The sequence below is a fragment of the Eutrigla gurnardus genome, assembly GCF_963514095.1.
Source record: "Eutrigla gurnardus genome assembly, chromosome: 6".
NCBI classification, from domain to species: domain Eukaryota; kingdom Metazoa; phylum Chordata; class Actinopteri; order Perciformes; family Triglidae; genus Eutrigla; species Eutrigla gurnardus.
The window spans coordinates 26,917,310-26,941,787 of record NC_139920.1 but is presented as its reverse complement, the minus strand read 5'-3'; the positions used below and the strand labels follow the sequence as shown (position 1 = coordinate 26,941,787).

The window sequence follows — 24,478 nt, the reverse complement described above, 5'->3', positions numbered from 1 at the left end:
ATTCAAATATATAATAAACATGGATTTATTTTGTACAATTTATACTACATATTTACCAGAAAGCTTCTCTTATCTATGAAATCCAGGCTTGACGGGGAAGTCTTTGGGCGAGCTTCCCCAGGCACAGGTTAGGTTGTTCTGTACAGACGGACATCGAGGTTAAGTCCTACAGGCTGCGTTTTTTAAGTGAAGCACGGCCTTGTGAACGACAGGCTGAAGCCTGAACCTAACCTGTATAACGTGTGAATCCAGCCTTGTGGTCGACTCACTTCAAAAGGAGGTTTCTCTGTTAAAATCCAGGACTTCCTGACTGGCAGTCCAGCAGGGGGGGGGGGGGGGGGGGTGGATCCTCAGGCCAGATGAGTCCCATGTTCACATTTCGGAAACTTAACGTATTACATCAACACAACAGCAACATTATATAAATATACATCTTATTTAAGGGGAACAGCAAACGTTGGAATGTTCAAAGATATGGACAGTGGGACTGAAAAAACATGAAGGTTTTTCTCAGCCTGCTGTGTCACCATTCCTCTGTTGGTGAAGTGGCTTTTAAATCACATTTAATATCATGGACACATTCAAATAAGAACAACCAGGCAGCTCTAAGACGCTCTCTCTCTCTCTCTATCGTCACCGTGATCATGCATGAGCACAGAAAACACCGTGATGATCGTTTCTACCGTCCAAAACGTGGGCTCCAATGTGACGGAGACATCGTGGCCGTTAACAGAACGATAAACCATACTGCGCCTGTGACTCCTCTTTTTTGTAAAATGTTACACCACATGTAAAAAGATCAATCATCCCATCGTTACATGAAAGAAGGCAACACATCCTGAAGAAGACAGGTCCCTGGCTCTATACGCGCCGGAAGAAAATGGCTTTAGTCACCTCTCTGTGGTTATCCAGCCCAGCGACGTGTAGCGTGAACATCCACATGTCCTGTCCTGCAGATGGTTGAACCTCAGGCTGAAGTTGCGATAGTTCATGGACTCCCGTGTCGTGCTGACTGACCTGCATGAGACACTTTTAGTCCTTCTGATTTTTCACACGCCGTTCGCTTTTCGATTTCAGAAGGTAATATCTTACAATGGTCCAGTCTTCCTGAGACAAAACATCTCGTACTAATCTGTCCAAGATCTTTAGAATAATTTTCACACACCAGAGTCGTGCTCCAGTTAAAGGTACACCATCATCGTTTTCACATGAGGACAGAAGAAGAACCATTACTAGGAGTTTTGCTCACTTTAGGGTCTGGACTATGACTCCCTGTATTCACTCTCTATTAATTAGTGACTGTATAATGCCCATGGACCATGTGGATACAGTTGTTGTAAACAGGAACTGAATGGACCCTTGTTTCATTGCTACTCTTATATCTACGCACAGTCAAGACTTAACAGCGACCTCTCTCGAATCACCTCAACCAAAAGCTAAAATACATTCATCGCGTTACATTTTTTACATGCTACCTCTAGGTTCACCTACACAAAACGCACTTGGATCAGTCTCTTTTTCCAAATTCAAACGGAGGTTTGGACATTTTGGATCGACGTCTCGCCGTATTTTGTTCAAACGACGATCGGAACGCTAACTCGTGTGGGAAGGCTCGGCAAATTCCTGGGGTTTGGATCTACTTGTAGAGTCTCTTCGGGTGTCTTGATTTGGCAACTTTTCTCTCTTGAGAGCACACACACACACACACACAGTAGATACACACTCATGTCCACACATAGGTCCCTCCAGCTACAACAAACACACACACAAGAGCACGTTGCAGACACACACCCAAGTATCCAGATAAACAGCGGTGGAGTTCAGGCCTGCATGATATGCTACTGGTACTGAGAATCAGAGTTCTCAGAGCCACAGAGGAGCTAAAGCCTTGTGGTTCCATGTGGAGCTTCTCCTTCATCCTCTTCCTATCCGGGTTTTTAGCAGCGGTCGTCCTCGTCCGTGTCACTCAACAGCTCGCTGGCTGCAGCTGGACTCGTTTGGCCCAAGTGCTTCTGGAAATGCCCGTTGGGGACCTGCCAGGAGTGTCTGAGCTGAGGAGCCGAGCTTATGGCGTTGGCCCGTCCCAGGCTGGTCGCCATGGCGGACTCAAAAGTCAGGGTTTGCTGCCCGTCGCCCGCCTCTCCACCGCGGCCGTCGTCGTGGAACGGGAGGTAGGGCTCTGAGATGTAGCGGTGAGGAGATGGGTGGCTCGGCCCTGAAACCTGCCCGCTGGACGGGCCCTGAGCTGCAGTCAGGGGGCCGCCCTTCTTGTCGGGCCTCCAGGAGGTTCCTGTGGAGCCACCGGCGCCATCCTGAGGCTGGGTCTGACCCTCGGAGGTGGCCGCTGGCGTGGGAGAGGCGTTGGCTTGGCAGACCAGAGGGGAGTAGGAGATGTACGGTCGTGGGCGAGAGGGCGTCTGGGGCAGCTGGCGCCGATTACGAGGAGTACCGGACTCTGAGGCTGAATGGGCCGGGCTGTCTGATGTGTTCACCTGCAGCAACAGAGGACAGTAGATTTTAATTTTTAACCTCCAGAAGCGACAGTCCTGCTAGTTTTCTACTAGGTGGTTCACTGGATCCCCTTCCAATCACAGTGGTACAAAACAGTCCTTTATTTCATTTCACAAATTTGACCTTGAATTTGAATTTGGGTCACAAAGACTGAACGCTGGATCTCCTACCTGTCGCTGTAAGGTGCGACTGCGTCCCTCGCTAGGCGAGCGGGACCGCCTCCTTTCACATGATGGATCGCGGCTGCGCTCCTCAGAGTTGCAGCGGGACACGTCAGGGGACAGTAGGTGGCGCCGTTCCTTGGATCGCCCTCTCTCATGACTGCTCGTCTCTTTGTGGTTGATTCTAGGACCTAAGAGGTGTGTAGATTTCAGTTATTGATATTATTATTGATATCCCAGTGTAAAACATATCGTACTATATCCAAATCATTCAGTTTCAAGGCCCAAACTGTATTTTCTCACCATATAATTACAGATACAATGATGTAATTTAAGGTAATTGCAGGAATTACAACCATTCTGACTACATCAGTATATATCAAATATTAGGAATGTATTATTTAGTCAAAGGTTTAATTCAACATACAAGTACATTGGTCTACTATTGGTTCAATGCCCTTCTTAAGCACATCAATCTAATCTAATCTGATGTCCATTAATAGAACTATTTCATTCTGGTGTTTAATATAAATAAAACTTTAAATGTTGTATGTAATGAGGATGAAACCAATCCTTCAGGTCGCTGCAGCTGAAATGTGTCGATTCTGACTTTAAGCAGAAATCTTGCATCAAAGCTTAAGGTTTGCAGCAGATACTCTTCATGCCTGCTGCCCATTTTTACATCTATGACTTCTAAACTTTGCAACATGAATGTGCATCAGACTGTAGGAGGTGTGTGTGTTCAGTGACCTCTGTAGCTCCTCTGACGAGGCCTGTACGTGCCGTCCGGACTGACTCTCTCCAGAGAGTGTTGCTCCTGCCAGAGGTCGTTCACACACTGGTCTCCGATGGTGGAGAAGGAGCGCTTCATCAGCTTACTGTCTGCTGACATCCCGGGCTACAAAGACATGAAACAACCAGAGGAGGAATCACTTCAGTAAATGCAATGACACTGAAACAACAAACAAACAGACTCCCTAATTAGCAAAAACATACATAGAGGCGTACGTACTTTTTAAAGCACACATCTTGGAAACAGGTTTGAATTAAGGTTATTACTCTTAATTACCGGTGGATCAACAGCCAGTCTGGGCATGGAGGACGCTCTGATAGATGCTGTCCGCTGAGGTGATTTAATAACTCCTGCGTCCTGCCTGGCCAGCTGCATCACGTGGTTATATTCCACTGCGTCCTGCACCTACACAAATACCACAGAAAGGAGAGTTGGTTGTTTCTTTTTTATTTCTCTCTCCAAGTCTCACGAGTTAATGATGCTCGATATCGATTCATCAGCATCAAGTTAATGAATAAACGTGTTCCAGCACAGATGTTACATATATGAGGAGCTTTCTAAATGTCGGTGGTTACCAGTATGTGTAAATGATGGTGGTGGTGGTGTGGGTGCAGGTATGGATGGTAGGGTGAATGATAGTCGTCGTCATCCTCCTCCTCCTCCTTTTCATCCCTGGAGCGGGACAGTGGCTGCAGGAACATCTCTTGAGGAGAGATGGGGCTGAGTGCCACAAAACCTCCTCTGGTACTGCAGGAGCACAAACAGGACAAGTGCATCATATACCCATATATATACACACACGTGTGTCAATTATTATGGATGGTGGAAGGCAACTGAAAAGTCAGTCAGGTACTAGATGTACAGAAAAAGGGGGATGCGTTCTATTCCTACCAGCATAAATAACCACAACCCAATATGAAAAAGTGTGTGAGTTGAATATTTACAGAGCAGATCCGGCACCGTGCCTGAGGAATGAAAGGGATTTGGCGTTGCATAGGATTTCTTGAGGCAGAGAGGAGGCATCCATGCGCTGGAACATAGGAGCATGTTTCTATGATGGGAGAGAAAAAAACAAAGAGGGGGAGGAAAGACATTAAAGGAGGCGACAAATACGCTCCTATAATTACAACATGGATCAATTTAAAGAAACACACATTTCAAGAGCCAAACAGGTAAAACATACACTGGCCCATATTAAAAGAGCAGAATTACGCAGGGAAACTAGTGCAGCTGCTTTGTGCTTCATGGTGATACATCTATAGTGTTGTTTTACTTTTAGTTCTAGTCTAGTCTTTGTCTCAAGCTATCATTTTAGTTTTTATTAGTTTTAGTCACGTTCATGCTATTTTTAGTCTCGTCAAGTTTCAGTCGACTAAAAGTCTGAGCATTTTAGTCTTATTTTAGTCAGAATTTTCCATGACTATTTTAGTCATTTCCATTTCATATTTCAAACAAGGTTATCTTATTTTTATATTATTGTTACCTTATACACTCAAGAATGCATCCATTCCAGACATAGAAGACGCTCTGATTTGAATTTACACATTTATTTTACCAGCCAAATATGTTATCGTCACATGACCAACATTTTCGTTGCGTCTCGTCTAGTTTTCCTCAAGTGATAAAGGTTTGTTGACGACGATATTTAGTAACACTAATCTAACCCCAAGTCTGTCATGATAAACCTAAAAAAAAAAGAAGGTTTAATTCAAAGTACCTGTTCCTCCAGTTGCTGTCGGAGCTTCTTGGCCTTGCTCTGCTTGTAGTAGTCCATGATCATCATGGCGGCATAGATCTTCCCAATGGTCAGGTCGCTGGCTGAAATAGGAGGAAGCATCAGAACATAGACCTTCAAGAGTACATGATCAAATGGACATTTATTTTCATGGAGATGTTACCTTTGTGAATGGGAACCAGAACCTCCAACGTCTTCTGAGAGAGATGAGGCCAGATGACGCTGATCTCCTTCTGCAGGTCCAGGTCCATCTGATTTCTATCCTCCCCTCCTGGATATTAAAAAAAAAGAAGCAAACATTAAGTGTGATTTGATGAGTTTAACGTCACAGTGAACGTATGCCCGTGAAGTTTTGATCCTCAGTCTAACCTCTGGCGATCTTGATCTCCAGGGCCGTGCGGATGAGGGCCATGAGGGTGGAGGTGAAGTGAACAGACATGTCATCGTCCACAGGCATGTTCATCAGGACGAGCCTCTGATGGCAGAACGCACCGTAATCAGAGACGATTCAGTGAGACAACATATCATAGTCAAAAAGTGTAAGGCCAGAGTGGCAGCGGTGGATCATAATATATATATTAATGACTTTAATTAATTCATTATCTAGAGATGACAAATATTCGTTTGGTTTTTATTAGTTCACTCTATTATAAAGAACATTAGAAAAAGTTTCAGCTCAAAAGAAAAATACCCAGCCTGGACTTTATAAATGAGTTTTCCTACTTACCCATAAATCGGTTATAGAGATAATAAGATTATAACATTATAATATCTGGGTAACGAGCTTGAAAATAAATTATGAGCAACCATGGCCTTTCTGGGCATTGTGACAAAAGAAAGTTTCTACTTAAGTCATAATTTAATGTAGCATACTTTAATTTAAATTAGGTTTGAAATGAAGATTTCACTCTGATATAGAAGTATGGAGAGGACAAACTTGCTATAATTTACCATATCTTGTTTTGAGACACAAGAAACAGTAATTATTTAATAATCACAAGAAAACAACAAAAATAAATACACTATTCTTTCCTCTCCTGACCTTCTGTAAACAGTTTATCTAGTTGTATAAAAGGTGATAAAACCATACAACTCACTCTGCTATAAGAGTATTGTATTAACCTGCGATGGAACATGCTTGCAGCATCACAAACACACACAGCACATTTCTATTACACACCGATAACATGGGGCTGTGGCAGCAGGCACATGCAGACGGGATAAAGTAAGAAACAGAGAAATAAGTATGAACGACGTGAGCACATGACATAAGCAGACCAGCTTTAGCATGTAGATGTTTGACAACGTCCTGGTTAATGTTCTCTCACTGGTTCTATAAATAAACTCCAGCAAGACTCTTTCAGAAAACAGCAAAGATGTAATGGAGTCTTATATTGTTTTTCTGCCAAGATGCAAAGCAAAAACAGGCAAATCATTAATGAGCTCATCATCTGCCGATGAAGAAAACACTGGGACTTCAACAAGCAATACTCCATCATATAACAAACAGAAACAAAAAGGCTTTGCTTTTCCAATGTGTGACACACAGAATGAGTGTTTACGGTGCCTGTCCTGGTTGATTAAAACACGAAGGCAGTGCTGTTAGGCTCCAGTGTTCGGTCTACCTTATATGCCACCTTGGAGGGGCATTTCTTGCCCAGGCCTAGAGGTGGCGACATGTTGGTCAACATCTCATACATGTCAGTGTAATGGATACGACCACTGGGGGCGCCAGGTAGCCATGAGGATGGGGATGAGAAAACAGGGGAAAGAGAGAAAGAGGGGAAGGAAGGAAGGAAGGGGGGAGGGGTGATGTTGGAGGAGAAATAGAGGGGGTTTGGGGAGTGTGTTCCCAAGGGATGGAGGAGGATAGAAGAGAGGAACAAGAATGGAGGAGACACAAGAGATTATTCCTACAAGGCATCACACAGGAGTAGGAGGAAATAACACAGGTTGTATTCTTTCTATGCTGCCATCGGGGGCATAGAAATCTGGGAAAGGAGAAAACAGGGTGAGCAAAGGAATGACAGCCTCACTGGATCTGGTCCAAAAAAAATACTTACATTGTGTAGCATTGTATGTGTGTGAGAGAGAAATAAAAACACCTTTAAAACCAGATCCAAAAGGTAGAAAGAGACAGGCATCCCCAGTATTGCTCTACAACTGCATCAAAAGTGTGCCTGTGTCTTAGTACCCCAAAAAGTCAGAGTGTCGTCATTCTTTGACCTGAGTAACACACCCCCCGGAGGTCAAGCAGGGTGGTGACAGCGGGTGAGGGGGAGGAGAGGAAGGACAGGAAGGATCCCACACGAAAGAGGCAGAGGGTGGGATTTGTTGATATGGGGGAACCAAACCTTGCATGCCACCCTGTGTGGGCAGTTCTTTCCAAAGCCCAGGGGAGGTGAGATACTGCGTACAACTTTGTACATCTCCTTATAGTGGAGCCTACCACTGGAAAGAACATACATGTCTTTAGTTCGCATCGTTACAGACTTGTAGTGTTGTGTGAACGAGGCCTAAATGAAGGCTCAGTCCGTTTTAGGACTTTAAATCAAACAACCTGTAATCAACACATGCTTCCGTCTGTAGGTGTAAGTGTATGGGGTTGTTTTAGTCTGATTGTATTGTAAAACACATTTCACATCACTGAAAACTGGAGCATTTGTGTCAGTGTACAATTTTAGAAAGCCGTCGGCTATCGGCCTGGCGGTGATTTAGCCTCTGGGGGCAACGGATAATATTTCAGGGGTTCTGGTGGAGCTAGCAGATATCCGGGCAAAGACTTCCTCCTCTGTGTACTGGGCATTATTCACAGTCTGATTAGCAACTCCAAAACGGAGTTGGAGATGAGAGTCGGCATCAGTTAATCTGCATGAACAGATCTCGCTGATGATGGCATACATTTAAAAAAAAACCGAATACGTTAAATTGTTGTCAGATGACAGCTAGGAGTATTGGCAAGAACCTCACGATACGATACGTATCACGATACTTTGGTCACGATACGATACGTATCACGATATCGCAATATAATTAAGATGAGCACAAGTACCTGTATATGTACATCAGATGGTATTGATCAGAGGACAAATTGAGTCAAAACTATTTAATTCAAAACAGCCTCTCCATTTTATTAATTCCCATGAAATTCGATCTTTGGAGTTCGAAAAATCGATATTGTATTGGGCGGCAAAATATCGCGATATATTGCCGTATCGATATTTTTACCCACCCCTAATGACAGCTGATGGGTTCAGCCACTTTCTACTGCATCTCACCAAAGTCAGCTCAAATGTGATTGGTCAATACTTCTGACTATATGTGGACTCCAAACAGAAACCAGAACGCTCAAAATATCTTCCTGTTGCCTCCAGATTCTGCATTAATATGTAGATGTCTGTTTATCGAGATAAGTATGTGCGCTGCAGAACTTTTGATGAAATGTTAGCGTAGCATAAAGGCGGCGAGACACTGACCAGGCGGCGCGGTCATACTCCCCCCAGATCCGGACAAACTCATCCAGGTGGTGAGGACCCAAGATGGACGAGTCTCTCGTCAAATACTCAAAGTTGTCCATTATCACAGCCACGAACAGGTTCAGCATCTGGACGGGAGAAAAAACGAGAAGCCGTGATATTTATTAATATGAGGCTGGAAGAAATTGCAGCATAGTCCTCAAAATACGAAGCACAGCTGCTCTGCCCTGCTAGGAATCATTTAGTATTCTCCAGTTCTCATGGCTTACCAGGAAGGAGCTGAAGAAGATGAACGAGACAAAGTAGAAATAGGCGAAGTCCGAGCCACAGCCCCCCTCCTGGTCGGACGTGGGTACTGCGGAGGAAAGCGAGTGGTCCGTCTCACACTTCTGTCCTCCCAGACACGACAACATGATCTCCTGCCACGACTCCCCTGTTGCACTCCTGCACACACACACACACACACACACACACACACACACACACACACACACACACACACACACACACACACACACACACACACACACACACACACACCCATCACACAACACCAGGAGAAGGAGGGGTCAGTTTGGACTCAAGCAGTCAAATCAAATAAGTCAACTAATGCACACATTTCCAGTACATTCTGTACGTAACAGTGCTTGGATGTGAAGGTCTTTCTTATTTTATTTTAAGCGCATGTGTAATGCATCCAGCAAGTTATTCTGCTGTGTGTAATTTCACAGATGTAACTAGAGCCAAAGGAAAACCATTGTTGGGGAAATAAACACCATATAAGTAATAAACACGGGTCTGGATTGCCATTTCATTATTTGACCCACTTTGCCTTTTAAACTCCCAAAGTGCCTGCAAAGCTATTTGCTAAGGAGCTAAGTGGTACACTGCATCGTCTATCACCCCTCGACACTGAGTAGCCCCGTGGGTACTTAGAAAGCAACGCCTAAATAGCATAACCTAGCAACATTATTCAGAGTACATCAAGGAAACATGTTATTTAGCAAACCGAGTCTAGCAAATCATGTGTGGTTTGGATCGCAGTTGGATCTCAATTAAGCTGAGACACCAAGACGTAACTACTCTGGAGTACAGAAGCTAATTTAACAGTGTTGGGTTTCAGATTGGATCATGGAATAGCTCCCAAAATTGTGTCATTATGTTGATCTGAAAAACAAACAACATAAAAGTCCAACGCGACCTGAAGAACAGGTCTGAAGATCTCAAGATGTCCTACCTGAACAGCAGCATCAGGGCACCAGAAAAGGTTTTGAAGTTGTTGTGCTGCGTAATGTGAGTCTCCTCATTCAGCTTAATGTTCCCAAACACCTGATTCACACAGATGTACACACAAAAGCCTTAACAGTGGGTTAGGTCCAGCCTTTTTTGCACGTGTTTTATCCTTTGAACCATGAAAAAAATATACTTGTGATGCTGTGGATACAAATATGTAGTATATTCTCCACAGAGAGACAGACACCAATCAAGCGTTTGTCGTTCTTACTTGCATGCCAATGATGGCGTAGATGAAGAAGAGCATGGCGATGAGCAGGCAGACATAGGGCAAAGCCTTGAAGGACTGGACGAAGGTCCACAGAAGAATCCGGATGGTGTAACCTTGTCTGAGCAGTTTGATGAGGCGAGCTGCTCGGAACAGCTTCAAGAAACTCATGTTGAACGTATCCACGAACTGGCATAGAAACACATGGAATACAGTATTAACGTTGACGTAAATACTTCACATCGAGGGAAAGAGAGCTAAAAGGTTCTCTTTCAGTGTCAGATGTAATTACCTGCAGGTCTACCACGATCTCTGTGATGCTGCCCAGAACGGTGATGAAGTCAAAGATGTTCCATGTGTCTCGAAAGTAGTTCTGTGGAGACGGGAGAGACGCTTTGAGCGCTGAGAGTGATCTTGAATGCACATTCAGTCAGGCTGTGTGTTGCTCTGTTTTATTTCCTCACCAAAAAGCCAAAGGCCATGATCTTGAGGACGCACTCGACGGAGAAGAGAACAGTGAACGCTGTGTTCAGGTGTTTCAGTACGGCCTCGTATGCCGGCGGGGCTGAATAATACTGGAAATAGAGAAGCAGCTGGGGTTAAACAGGAAGAAATCTGTATTATGAGAAGGATAGAAAGAGTGTAATGTTCCCTAACCACTTCACTGATCTTCAACCCTGCACCCTGCTGGTCTACAGGTTGATGGAAGATTCCTCCAGACCCATAAATAGTGCCCCAGTCTCCGCACCTCTCATCTGTCGCACTATAAAAGGAGTCATTCCTCCAGGGGCGGCAGCCACAGTTAATGAGGTCACACTAAATAGCAGCCCCAGGACATTATAGATCAATATTTAATACAGGCTGAGTCACCCTGCGTCTCTCTCTGTCCGACGATCTGTCTGTGGGAACAACCAGCACAGCCCAAGAAAAAGGCCAGTTCAGGAGATAAATAGTGGTTAAGGAGGGGTGGAAAAAACCCAAAACATCAGCAGATCCAGAGGTGTAGGGGTCGCTGATGAGGTGGATGTATTACTGTTAGATAGATGGGTATGTCACCAGACGGGAAGTGGGTCTACTCTTTATGTATTCTAGTGGCTTTCTGTCTGATAGGTGAGTATGCTGTAACCGCCAAATGAAAACATCAGTGTGTTGAGGCGGGTCCCAAAAAGGACACACCAGTGTCTACACATCAGTGTTTCCAGTTAGGGATGACACATCAGGCTTTTTTTTTTTTTTTAAACCAACGTGTTAACAGTCACAAGTTCATGACAGAATATGTTGCCGAGAAGCAGTTCAAAATTAGCTTTTTTTCCCCTCTATTGGCAAGCAAGGATATGTGGAAAATGGCACTTTGAGTGAGAAAGCAGACGTACATAATGGTAGAGCCTGTCACACCGCTCGTTGTCCTCTCATTCTGGTCCTATTAAAGTCCCAGTCGGCAAGTCTGGCGGATGGAGGGCACTCTGTCAGGTTTTGAATGTTTCCAACTCTCAGGCTCCTCCCCCACGACCACGAGCTCCTCCCCCACGACCACAAGCTCCTCCCCCACTACCACCGAGCTCCTCCCCCTCGACTCCGTGCCCTTTGAAATCCCTTAGATCACGCCACCTTTGAAACACGGGTCCGATGTTGACTCTGGTTTTATCACGGGCACCGTCGCCATCTTTCTTTTTTTCCTTCTTTTCCACCGGTGTTTTCTTTTCCTTGGTTGTTTTGGACCTCCTCGTTTGGGTTTTTAACAAGGAATTGGAAGCTTGTTGCTACTTCCCTCCGCCTCCCCCCTGTGATAGTGGAACGACCCGAGGGGGGAGGGGCTCTGTGTGTGCACGAACACAGACCTGCGTGCTGATTGGACAGGATGATCCGGGCGCTGTCGATCTTTGCAAAACAAACAACAGGCTCTACGTGCACGTAGTAGAGGCATGCTTTTTTTTTACTAAAACCGGATGATTTATGTTGTTCTATCGGAGCGTAGTGTCGGCTTCAGTGAATATGTGTTGAATATGTTCAAGTGCTGTTTAACTGCTTTGATTTCTCTTCATTATCCTCACCTTCATCATCAGTACAATGGTGTTGAGAGCGATCATGGCCAGGACGGTGTACTCGAAAGAGGGCGACACCACAAAATGCCACAGGCGGTACTGGAACGTGTGCCGGTTCTGCGGCATGTAGCGGGTCAGGGGCTTGGCACTGATGGCAAAGTCGATGCACGCCCTCTGAAATACAGAAAGAGGAAAGGAAGAATGAAGAAACAACAAAAAAATAATATGGCGTGTTTCTTTAAGTGACAATGAACATTTATGGATTTACATAGAGTCAGATTACATTTAATGTATTTTGGATTCTATATATTAAAAAAAGCGTGACCAAATGAAGTGTGAAAAGACTAAATGAAAAAAGCTGATGAGCTTACGGGTCATTAAACACCAACAAAGTGTTTGTTTGTTGTTCCTTCATCAATCGGCCCTCACCTCGTTCTTTTCCAAGCTGCACTCCTCCATCATCTTATCCCCCTGCTCCTGGAAGGTGATGATGATGAGAGCCACGAAGATGTTGACGAAAAAGAACGGAAAGACGACAAAGTAGATGACGTAGAAGATGGACATCTCCATCCTGTTGCCGTGGCTCGGACCTCTGTCCTCCTCAGTCACATCTACCGAGTGCTGAAGAACCCTGGAAGAGCAGAGACACGATGCAGTCAGTGAAATATCGGTTATTGGAAGATAATAAATGGCAAAATCTTTGTAAAGTTGATAACATCTATCATGTTTCCTTAATCAAAGGTCAGATTTGACCGTTACCAAAGAGCAAACCAAATGTTAAAAGGTTATAAAAAGTTAACGAGCCCTCTAAGAATGGGAAATTATATGCGGGAAAACCCCTGAATTTGCTCAACCAGCATGAGAATCAGCAGCCAGACACTCACTGAGGCCATCCCTCTCCAGTGGAAACGGTGAAGAGCGTGAGGAGAGCCCAGATGACGTTGTCGTAGTGAAACTCGTGTCTCTTCCAGTCTCTTCTCTTCACCTCTTTCTTGTCCTTCTCGTAGTCAATGTAGTAGCCTCTGAAGAAGAAGGAAACATAGTTACGTCCCATTTAAAATAACATTATGAAAAGGTAAGAATAATATACAATTTGATAGGGTTTTGTAACATTTTCAGCAGCTTTATTAAAGTCCCAGTCGGCAACTCCGGCGGATGGAGGGCACTCTGTCAGATTCTGAATGTTTACAACTCTCAGGCTCCTCCCCCACGATCACCGAGCTCCTCCCCCAAAACCACCGAGCTCCTCCCCCACGACCACCGAGCTCCTCCCCCACAACCACCGAGCTCCTCCCCCACGACCACCGAGCTCCTCCCCCACGACCACCAAGCTCCTCCCCCACGACCACCAAGCTCCTCCCCCTCGACTTCCTGCCCTTTGAACTCCCTTAGATCACGCCACCTTTGAAACGCGGGTCCGATGTTTACTCTGGTTTTATCACGGGCACCGTCGCCATCTTTCTTTTTTTCCTTCTTTTCCACCGGTGTTTTCTTTTCCTTGGTTGTTTTGGTTTTTAACAAGGAATTGGAAGCTTGTTGCTACTTCCCTCCTCCCCTCTGTGATAGTGGAACAACCCGAGGGGGGAGGGGCTCTGTGTGTGCACGAACACATAAAACATGATTTATGTTGTTCTATCAGAGCATAGTGTCAACTTCAGGGAATATGACCAAAATAATGTTGCCGACTGGGACTTTTACGTTAGTGTTTTAGGAGAGCTGAATGAAAGAAGGAAGAAAAAACTGAAGAAAAGACAGAAAGGAAGAATGAAAGGTATGTAATAAGTAAGATGGAAACTGCAAAAGAAGGTGGGTGAGATGCATGTAGAAAGATCACAACATCTGAATTAAGAAATAAAGAAGAATATAACTGTGAAAGTAGCAATAAAGGAAGAGAAAAGAAGGGAAGACAGAAAAAAAGTGACCATTACTGGCATTCCTTCTCCGTGTCCTTTGAACTGTCGGTGCAGTAAAAAAACTTCCCCTTGAAGAGCTGCACGGCAATGACGGCGAAGATGAACATGAACAGCTTATAGACGATGAGGATGTTGAAGACGTTTTTCAGAGACGTCACCACGCAGTCAAACACGGCCTGGAAGAGAGATGAAGAGCGTGGAGAGATCAAGGAGTCGGGCCTGTGTAGATACTGCAGCAACAACAAGCAGGAAATCAATGAGGTCAAACCTGTACATGTATAATATATATATATTTTACTTTCTTCTTTTTTCAGTTTTTCACTCCTTGTTGAACAGATTTGACACCTGTTTCATTTATCTGATATTTTCATTCTTTCTATCATATGTGTATGAATATGTGTATAGGTTGTTGTGTATGTGTTTATACTTAATTTTGCTTTGAAATTATGTAATTTAATTTGCTTAGTTGTTTTATTTCTCTTTTAAGAGGCCTTTAATGTTTTTTTTTGGTTCATTCTTTTTGATTTTGATGTATGTTATATGTGTGCAAATAAATAAATAATAATAAATAATATAACTAAAGGAAGGATGACAATCGTCAGTATATCTATTTAATCCCAACACATGGTAGGGTGGGGGTACAAATCTGACATCTGAGACTTGAGGTTGAGCTGCAGTGTATTTCATACAAGAGAAGAAACTAAATTACACACTATTTCCTGACAACACAGCTCATCAAAGTTACGTTTTTTAACTTGTAACGTCTCAATTCACGCCGAAAGTTTGATTTTTAGTGCCATGAACTAAAAGCAGTGGCTGCCTGGAAGGTAAGAGGTTAATCTTCAGTTAGCTGATGGCCTACAGTGTTAAGTACTAAAACATGTAAAAACCATTAATGGTACATTCAGGTCGGATTAATGTTCCTCATTCCCCCTCCCAGTGAACTGAACAAGACGTGTGTATCCGTCATGTACGGCTCTGTGTGGATAGTATTAGCTGCAATCCCATAATGAGTACCTGTTAGCGCACTCAGACGGCCCTCCAGCTGCCGCTCAGGCTGACTAATGCCTACCTTCACTTTTAACTCAATAACACACAGGAATATACTTACACGTTATCAGAAAAGTATGATCAGAAAAGAAAAGAAAGACTGTGTGTGCTGTACTTTTGTCTAGATGAAGCCAAGATGGATGTTTCAATGTGGAAAACTATCATTTTTAACATTTTCTAGTATCTTTCTATGAATATGTTGATAATAAAAGATGCTGACTGAAGTATACAGATGGAAAAGACATCCGAGAGCATCTCTGACCTTGAGTTTAGGGAGTCTCTTGATGGTCTTCAGTGGTCTGAGGACCCGCAACACTCTCAGAGATTTGATGGTCTTTATGTCCCGTCCTTTGTTATTTCTGTACAGAAAGGCAGACATTGTGAGCGTTGCACTATTGCAGCTTAGTCAATATCACAAAGTTCTTTCCCACCAAATGTGTCCATCATTACATCCTATTTAATCTGACATATTCTAGTTCTGTAACACTCCGTCTGAAAGTATTTGAGTGAGGAGAGGAAGACTTTTTTTTGCTTTTTACCCCAACACATTGCTGCCGGTCGGTTCCACAGGGTCATCACCCAAAGACGGGACAAAAACAGGAAAGAAAGGATACGTGAAAAGAGAAAACAACTCATTTACAGCTGATTTAAAGACACGTTAGACATATAATTAGTGCGTGTGATGAATTAAAATGAATCATGTGACTGACGAGAGGGCGAAGGCCACCAACGCTCCCACCACCACGATGAAGTCGAGGATGTTCCACAGGTCCCTGAAGTAGGAGCCGTCATGAAGGATCAGACCCTGGTCTATCATCTATGAGCAAGACAAGAATGTGTGGTGAAGAAATGTCAACTTTGAATTAATATCTTTAAGGTATTTCAAGGTATTCCAAAAAACAAAAATAATATGGTTTTACCACGATTTCTTGCAATCAATCACCAGACAGTGACATACCAATATCATAGCACCTTTATATAGAAACCCACCTTTATAATCATTTCAAATGTGAAGACTCCGGTGAACACATAATCAAAATACCGCAGAACCTGCAATGAATGTGAAATGTGAAACACAGGGACAGTCAGAGAGAAAATCACATCACATCAAGCATATAAAACACTGCTAATTAATGTGTTCTTGTTGCGTCTCGTAGTTCAGTATGAAACTAAACTCAAATGATGGCAGTACAACACAAGATAATTAGCCTAATTCCTCCCATAAAAACAGAGCGTCTTAGACTGCAATTTCCTTAAACTGCCCCCCCCTCCCCAATCAAGTCACATTAGCTGCCTTTTGCAAAACAATTTAAGCAAATGTTCTTTTATCTTTAAGGTGCTTTTGCTGCTCAGCGTGGATGAGGCTACGAGGCCCGAGGCACAGATTAACGGTGATTGGAATCGTATCTCAGAGTGATTCAGGAGATGGTGAGAAACAGCAGGAATATATATTTCTGGCTAATTCATTCATGTTACAGCTGTCGCCGTGTCAGGTGATGAGATATACAGGAATGCGAGCACACAAACCTTATTCCAATTAGAGGAGGTGGCTACAGGGTCCTCAGCAGCCAGTGCTATACTACTAGCAGCTATGACCAGCAGGATGGACATTTCAAAGTACCTGAGGTTCACCACGTAGTGACACGCTCGACGCACCCTGAAGGAGAGTGGAGATGCAATGCGGAGGTCAGGTACCACATCTATTAAGAGTCAGACTGTGTAGGCTGAGACCGGCGGACGTTTAATGGCAGCAGGAATTAAACAACGTGGACCAAATCTTTAGAAACTAAAAGGATTACGCGTCCCAGTGGTGGCAATTTCTTCCAAGCGACTTACGGGTTGTCAGGTTTGAAGATGAACATGCTGTCTGGAGTCACAGTGTTGACAGGCTTTGCCTCATCTGCCTCCTCCTTTTCTGACTTACAGGCTTCGGGGTCTTTACTGTTGACTGGATGGGAGTCAGCAGCAGCAGAAGGAGTCGAGGCGAGGACAGACGCGAGGATGAGGAGGAGAGAAGGGGCGACAGGAAAAGATACAGTGTGGATGCAATCGAGGGAGGAGGACTTACAACTTGCAATCTCAGTGCTCAGAATGGGTTTTTAAATCTGTGAAATATCCACTGAGAATACATGAAGCCCAGCAGTGGTGAGTCAAATCACTAGCTCTGATGATAACATGACTCACCGCTATGCAGGCAATGGGTGTTAGCTTCAGTGTAATGGGTATAAAAATGAAGTATGACTCTTATTTCTGGTGTCAAATACCTGTAATGGTGGAGAGCTCCAGAGATGACTGAACGTCGACGATCACACTGGAGCTGAGCTGGGATTTGTCCTGGTCCCGCTCGGCCTCCTCTTCTTTTTGGGTGCTCTCTGGGACGACGGGAGGAGACGGGTCTGACTGCTGAAGAGGTTCTTCCTGTTTCTGAGGACACTGGTCACCAGTGAGGCCTTTGTTATCTGCTGGGTCAGTGTCTCCTCCTTCACTCCTGTCACCTTGTCTGAGAACACAGGGACAAAGACTTTACTGGCCAGACAAGAGGACACTTACATATGTATTGCCAGTGCTGTCGGGTGGTGAATCTAAAGCCTTGAAGCTAGAGGAACCACTAACACTGATGCATGTCGCTGCATGGAGTCATTAAAGGGGGATGTGAGTGAAACTCTTAAATGATTATGATTGTGATATATGTGTGATAGCCACAGCACTGTGAACAGCATCGTAGCACAATAGCAAAGAGACTAAGGGAAAACGGTAAGGCCCAAAAACACAAGTGATCATACTTAACAAGAGATTAATGCTGTCTCTGAAATGTAGCTTAAACATGGAGCCGAATGGAGGCCGAGGGGATGCATGCAGACCAGGAAACGTAATGCCCCTGGGTTTATCTGGCCGACGACAACTTCCTCCATCTGTCATTCCTTGTTTCTGTGGTTTTTCTATTGTTGTCTATCAAATTAAGGCGTAAAATGACCATAATAATAATAATACAAAACATGCAGCCAAAATGCAATAGGTCATTTCAGTATGTAATCATTCTGAGATTAGATTTGTGTTTGGATCTACTATGTACATACAAGTTAATATCTGTATTTTGTTACATACAGACCATTGAAAGTCACTGGCATTAAACATATAAATCCTTCCTTCACCTGTTCACCCTATCTGAAACACCAGCAGCTGTTGGCCTGTCTCACCTCGTCTCATCAGGTTTGGACACCTCGTCCTCCTTCTTGGTCTCGGACTCCTTCTCCTCTACGTTCCCCGGACTTCTCTTCCTCTCTCTGCTGACCGAGCGACTCGCCAAGTGGCTTCCATTCCCGGGCGATGACCCCTGACTTCTGGTCCCACCCTGACGGTCATGACGATGCAACGCCCTCCTTCCCCTGATCCCGCCATGGCCTCCCATCTCAGGGGTCAGTGTGTCGAGGTTATCTGGTGGCCTGAACTTCTTTACTGCCCTGTGTTGGCGCTCGCCATTCAATCTGGGGCTCCGACGCTCGCTGATGGAGTTGTGACTCTGATTGATGCCCAGTTTTTGGCTCTCAGCGACGGAGTCGGATTCAGGAGGCTCCGGTACGGCGACAGACACAGAAGCATCAGGAAGGGGCACATTTGTAGGATCCAATGACTCTGCCAGGACCACTGAAGGTTCAGATGTGCCACCAGACAGAGTGGGATCCACAGGAGTATCCACAGACACGGAGCCTGGAGCCTGGTTTTTAGACGGGGAGGCTAAGGGGTCCGCCAAGTGCTTCAAACTGCCGGACTGTGTGCCCTCCACGGCCTTGTGGTGCAGTGATGGGGGGTGTCCCTGCTGGGTCTGGGCTGGAGCAGGGGTCCCGTCCTTCTCCTCGCTGGGGCCACTGAACAGGACCTCTCGGCTGGACATCTGACGGTGTCTCCGCAGCTGGCTGGTCCTCTGCTCCCACACTGACATAGTCATCCTTTTTCTCCTCTCCCTCCTGGACATGAAAGAGGTAGAGGGTTTGAGTGGAGGGGGTGGGCGGCCCTCCCTGATGCTGCCCCGGGCCTCCTCCAGGGAGCAGGAGTAGGTAGGCCTGCTGCGGTGGATGGCTCTTTTCCTGTACAGGTAGGGCCGCCTCCTCCGGCTTCCACTGAGAAAAGAAAGAAAAGACCAAATGTCAGCATATAGACGCAGACAATTAAGAAAATGTAACACCACATTTAACACACATAAAGTTTCAATTAAGGCTAGCATCTTAGTGTTATTTCATTTTCACCTCTGAAACCAATTTTGTATTTGTAGAGTTTCTGATTTTGCACAAAATTCTACTTTCTAGGTTCCCTTTTCATTTTATGGAATTAAAATTAGCAATCAAAACATTTGAACCAAAAAATGAATATCAGCACATTTACTAATAAAGTAAAATACAAAGTGCTTCCGTCTGATATTTGAGTGGTTTATCAACAACAAAGAGCTATTTCATATCAATATGAGGCACTTTAGTGGATTGATGAAGATGTAAGGTGATAAATTAACCAAGCCAGAAATTGCTGTGTGAATACTGTATCATAACGAAGAGAGTAAAATGCAGAATGAAACCAGTGAAATAGATATAAAAAGGTGGAATAAAATAATGTTGGAGAGTTTGAAGGTACAGGACAGAGCACAGACAGAATAACCACACAGGATGAGTCTGGGACTTTTACCCATTTAAGAAAGTCAGACAGGCGTTAATGAGAGATTCAGAGAGCTGAACTGACAGTGTTACTTACTGGAACGTGGACTCTTGTGTGGTCCGTGTTATCAATGAGCGATTGGTTGAAAACAAGACATTAGTGCTTTTGTGAGCAGAGACAACACAGACCAGGAGACACACAGCAAGTCATCCTCAAAGAACAGCTGTATCTAGAGTGTCAAGGTCATTTCTGATGTCTTATTCATATGTAAAACATGAATGATTCATTTAATATTCCGTTTCTATCCGAATATCTCCTCTAAATGTTTGTAATGAATACATTTGGAGGTCAAAAACCCGATGCTTTACTGTGTGTCTCCACGGGAGCCAAGCGGCACATTGACAAACAAGATGGTGGCATCATTAGAAACAATTAAACAACATTCATAGACATCAAACATAAGCGCAACATTGATAAGGAGACACCTTAAGTAAGATTGAGATGTTAAGACAGTCTGAGCTACAGTATGGGAACAGGTAGAAAACACAGAGATGGGTCTCGGTCAGCAAGGACAGGAAAAGAATACATATTTAGATACCCTTTCAACAGAAACAGCACATTGGGATGCAGCTTTTGAACAACACCCTCGCCTCAGAGCACTCACACATTAGCATTCTTTTGGTTCATGCTAGTAGTGCTAAACGAATTCATGTCGTGTGCAGAGCTTCAAAGTGTTAGTTTGAATATATTCGGGAGAAAATGGAAGAAAAACAGTACACACACTGAGCAAAACTCTCCAAGTAAACTGTATGTGACAAGTAGGGATGTGTATGTTAGCTCTGTTTTTCTTCCTTTCATCATGCTGACCAGATGCATGCGTTCCCAAAGTGAAATCATCATCAGCCTCCAACATGCTGCATCTTTTTTTTTTTTTATGTATTTTTTTTATTGAGCAAATGCTGTCATGCAAGTTTCTTGGAGGTCAGCGGGGGCAGGCACCGCCAGGGCTTCATCGCTGACATGGGCGATGTGACCAGAGACCCTTAAAGTTCAGACTGTCCTCTCTGAATACAGATGCCGGCCCAGACGACCCCGTGGTATTCTTGTCTTCTCTATGGGCTCTGACAGGAGCCTGACCCTAAACCGGCTGCACAGAAACGGACGAGCATCCCTCAATCTTTTATGCTCTAATTTAATTTCCTTTGGGGGAAATTTTAAGAAAAAACCTCCAGATTAGAAAGATAGAAAGACAGACAGAAAGCAAGAAAGAAGAAGGTGCATAATGTGCTGGTAATAAAATGCTATCTTGTAAAAAAATCTTCCACATGCCCATGCAACAAGCTGCTTGTTTCTCGATACACAGCGTGCATACAGAGCCAGAGGTCCCCACTCTCGTGCATGCACATGCACTTCCAATCAATCTCAGAGAGAAAAACGCAATCTATTCTGTAAGCCGGAAACCTGAGCATTGAGAAAACAAGGTCACGTTATCAAATTATCCACAAGTGAGAACACTTCAACAGATCAAAGCCTGCGCTCTTCCTTACATTGCTACGTGTATATATCACTATCCTTACTATCCACTTTGCTGAATCCTGAAGTACATTAGTGTAATGGACACGCCATACTAATTTGGACACTGAGTAACCCTGTCTCCATGACAACACCCGTAGCACCTCCCCACCCTGGAGTGAAACCAGTAACCATGGAGACATAAGACTTCAATTTGGAGCAAATTACAGTGCTGGGAGCAGGCAGAGGCTAGATAGCAGACTTTCAGGGAAGACGTAGCGGTAAGTCTCTGGTGGGACGGCATCAAATACGGATTCTCTCAACAGGCTTTAAGTGACATTTAAGGGCACAACTTGAAGCACCTGTATCGATGACCCTTAGCTTTCATCCGTAACCGTTCGGCGTGACGTGGTTATTAACACAAATCTACAGCAACCTAATGATGGACTCATGCTAAGTGTTCAGGTCAGTCCTATATAGACAATCCCTGGAGGAAGGAAGGAGGTAGCGGGGAGGAGGAGGAGGTCAGGCCGAGAGGCTGCATACAACACTTACTCTGAAGACATGAAAGAGGACAATGGTCCGACCTCCTTGGCTTTCTGGAGAGCGTGCTTCTGGTTGAAAGCTGCCTCTGCCTCCTCTTCATCCTGATCAAAAGAGCAAAAAGCAGCTGTAGCATCTGTAGCATCTGTGAGTTTAAATAATTAAACAGAATCAAAGTGATGAGAGCAGATGAGAGCAGGACTGGACACGGTGGAGTGGAGAGATAATTAAGACGACTTCGTATTTAGTTACAGACTCTAACAAGAAGAAAACAGGCCTCATTTTCGCTTGTTTATCACCTTGGTAAGCTCTTGTGCGTTGGCGAGGTTATCCACAGCGATGGCCAAGAAGACATTCAGCAGAGTGTCTGGTCACAGCTGAGTTAAGGAGGTCATCAAAGGGCAACCAGGGAACACAAAGAATGACGAAATAGATGAAATAATACCAAATGATGGTCCCTTTACTTCAGTAATAAGTAAGTAGTTAGTTAAGCTTGTTGTGCTGTATATGACACTTGTTCACATTTCATTAAAGGAGATATAATAAAGGATACAGTTCCCAAACAGTGTGAGCACTATAAAGTAGATAGAAGACCACATGCCAGACTTCACTCCTCCCTGAGAGCGAATACCGTTGTACATCACCTCGTTCCAGTCCTCTCCAGTCAGGATCTGAGGAAACACATTGAGTATTAACCACAAAGCTATCCTGATCATCACCGTTGAGCTTCGCTATAAACACACCTGCTAAAATACAAATTACATTTCCTTAATATATCCTCTTTTGCTATAGTAAACGTGTGGGAAGGAGATTTCCAGACCTGAAAGACAGTCATGATGGCTGCAGGAAAGGTGTCAAAGTTTGTTGGGCTGTAATCTTCAAAGATGAACCTGTGAGAAAGACACATGTGAGAGACCCACACAGACCCAAGATAGCAATAAGATTATTTTGACATAAAAATCAGGAGATTTCTGTAAGAATTGCATTTGTTGGTGACGAGATGACGAGCACTTCTGTTCTGGAAACTGATCAGAAAGCCATCTTTTTGTCAATATACCTAGGATATCCATACATCATCTGAATGCCCCAGGTGTCTAGTTTGTGGTTGTAAAGTTTCATGATGCTGTGGTTATTGTAGAGCTCACAACAGGTCATTTTATTCAGTGATTCAGTTTCAAAAACATGGTCTCCCTATGTGAAAGTTAACATCATCCCACATGAATACAATGAGGGTCCTTGGATCTAATCGAGTCTCAGATATTTCTAAAACTTTCATTTTTAGAATAGGTGATAATAACATATTTGTACAGCATGTACACTGCTTGGTTCTTGCCAAAACTGCACAGGCTTAGAATAAAGTGGTGGGCATGTCTATAAAGGGATGACTTCATTCACATACCTTGAAATATCTTTAGAAATGGCCATGCCAGGATTTTCATCGCCAAAGTTTTGCCTTTTTATTTTGAGTGTTAATTAACAACAAACTAGCATGAGATGTTTGGTGCCAATCGAGGCCTTGTTGTCGAGTTATGACAACATGTTATCTTCGCTCTTCCTTTAAAACTGAGCATCCTACAGCCTCTTAAGACAGCGATACGGGCCAGCAGTCCCATGGGTCTCAGAGGGTAAAAACAGCAGACCAGGGACTTTTTATTCGATTTTTATTTTCAGAGGGAAATCAATTCTCCTCTTATCCAACTGGCTGGCTGATGTTTTTTTTCCTCCCTGTGTGTTCTGTATTCTTGAGGCCAGTTCATACACAAGGCCAGCCTTTATTGAAGTGACAGCTTGTGAGAAACAGCCTTCGACTCAGGGGAAAAGCAAGCAACAAAAGCTGTGACAAAGAAAGTCTGAAATCTCAACTGTGCTCACACAACAAAACAGGCCATAGGACAATCTATTCCCCCCATAAATGAAATGTGAATTCAATACAAATGAATCCTGATGACCCATGAAGTCTTCTGTGGCCTCGGGTTTGTGTTATACCTTTACTGTAACCACAGGAAATGAGTAACAAGACAAGCGGGAGAGAAAAACATATAGTTTCCCCAAGTGTTACCTGCCACCGAAGAGCTGCATGCCAAGCAGCGCGAAGACGAGGATGAAGAGGAAGAGGAGGAAGATGAGGGAGATGATGGACTTCATGGAGTTCATCAGCGAGACGACCAGGTTTCTCAGAGATGCCCAATACCTAGTGACAAAACATAAGTGCAAAAAACATGTCACATGAAATGTGAAGTGACGTCGTTTGAGTCTGCGTCTGAATTCAATTCAATTTTATTTATAGTGTCATATCACAAGGACACTTAACACATTGAGCAGGACTAGAATACGCTCAAGATTTCCAGAGTCGATACAAGGCTGAGGCTGAAGACTATGAGTTTGAAAAGGACAACAGTTTGGAGGTGTAGTGTAAGAAAGCAGTGAGTAACACTAGATTGCCCTACTGTCCTACGACCTTCCCTAACCTTAACCGTTCAAGGTCAATATGTAACCTCAATCTTCTAGCTAGAGTTTTTGCAAATCGTGGGTTACCATCTAGACACGACCTTCATCTCTGTTTGAGGCTACTACTAGCTAAAATGAGTGCGTTTTAT

At 44.1% G+C, this 24,478-nt stretch overlaps 1 protein-coding gene across 7 annotated transcripts in view; it reads right to left on the bottom strand.

Annotated features, from left to right (window-relative positions):
- Positions 1 to 1,111: 1,111 nt before the first annotated feature.
- LOC311014878 (voltage-dependent R-type calcium channel subunit alpha-1E-like) overlaps positions 1,112 to 24,478 on the bottom strand; it is a 45,746-nt gene continuing 22,379 nt past the window's right edge. For 3 of the 7 annotated variants that reach the window (XM_084011778.1, XM_084011780.1, XM_084011783.1), the window contains 32 exons: positions 23,941 to 24,072; positions 22,702 to 22,771; positions 22,435 to 22,552; positions 22,181 to 22,248; positions 21,894 to 21,985; positions 18,380 to 19,300; positions 17,447 to 17,682; positions 17,019 to 17,130; positions 16,710 to 16,839; positions 16,173 to 16,232; positions 15,893 to 15,999; positions 15,445 to 15,541; positions 14,148 to 14,308; positions 13,104 to 13,241; positions 12,649 to 12,850; positions 12,229 to 12,393; positions 10,642 to 10,752; positions 10,470 to 10,550; positions 10,181 to 10,366; positions 9,914 to 10,005; positions 8,946 to 9,120; positions 8,677 to 8,804; positions 6,826 to 6,922; positions 5,570 to 5,675; positions 5,364 to 5,471; positions 5,183 to 5,283; positions 4,410 to 4,516; positions 4,041 to 4,212; positions 3,742 to 3,870; positions 3,423 to 3,570; positions 2,682 to 2,863; positions 1,112 to 2,492 (listed from right to left, as the gene is read on the bottom strand). In XM_084011778.1, the coding sequence (XP_083867904.1) occupies positions 1,938 to 2,492; positions 2,682 to 2,863; positions 3,423 to 3,570; positions 3,742 to 3,870; positions 4,041 to 4,212; positions 4,410 to 4,516; positions 5,183 to 5,283; positions 5,364 to 5,471; positions 5,570 to 5,675; positions 6,826 to 6,922; positions 8,677 to 8,804; positions 8,946 to 9,120; positions 9,914 to 10,005; positions 10,181 to 10,366; positions 10,470 to 10,550; positions 10,642 to 10,752; positions 12,229 to 12,393; positions 12,649 to 12,850; positions 13,104 to 13,241; positions 14,148 to 14,308; positions 15,445 to 15,541; positions 15,893 to 15,999; positions 16,173 to 16,232; positions 16,710 to 16,839; positions 17,019 to 17,130; positions 17,447 to 17,682; positions 18,380 to 19,300; positions 21,894 to 21,985; positions 22,181 to 22,248; positions 22,435 to 22,552; positions 22,702 to 22,771; positions 23,941 to 24,072 (5,287 nt within the window). In that variant the 3' untranslated portion in view covers positions 1,112 to 1,937. Of the gene's footprint in view, positions 2,493 to 2,681; positions 2,864 to 3,422; positions 3,571 to 3,741; positions 3,871 to 4,040; positions 4,213 to 4,409; positions 4,517 to 5,182; positions 5,284 to 5,363; positions 5,472 to 5,569; positions 5,676 to 6,825; positions 6,923 to 7,554; positions 7,652 to 8,676; positions 8,805 to 8,945; positions 9,121 to 9,913; positions 10,006 to 10,180; positions 10,367 to 10,469; positions 10,551 to 10,641; positions 10,753 to 12,228; positions 12,394 to 12,648; positions 12,851 to 13,103; positions 13,242 to 14,147; positions 14,309 to 15,444; positions 15,542 to 15,892; positions 16,000 to 16,172; positions 16,233 to 16,709; positions 16,840 to 17,018; positions 17,131 to 17,446; positions 17,683 to 18,379; positions 19,301 to 21,893; positions 21,986 to 22,180; positions 22,249 to 22,434; positions 22,553 to 22,701; positions 22,772 to 23,940; positions 24,073 to 24,478 lie in introns of all 7 variants that reach the window. The other 4 variants (XM_084011781.1, XM_084011782.1, XM_084011779.1 and 1 more) reach the window with 3 other exon arrangements.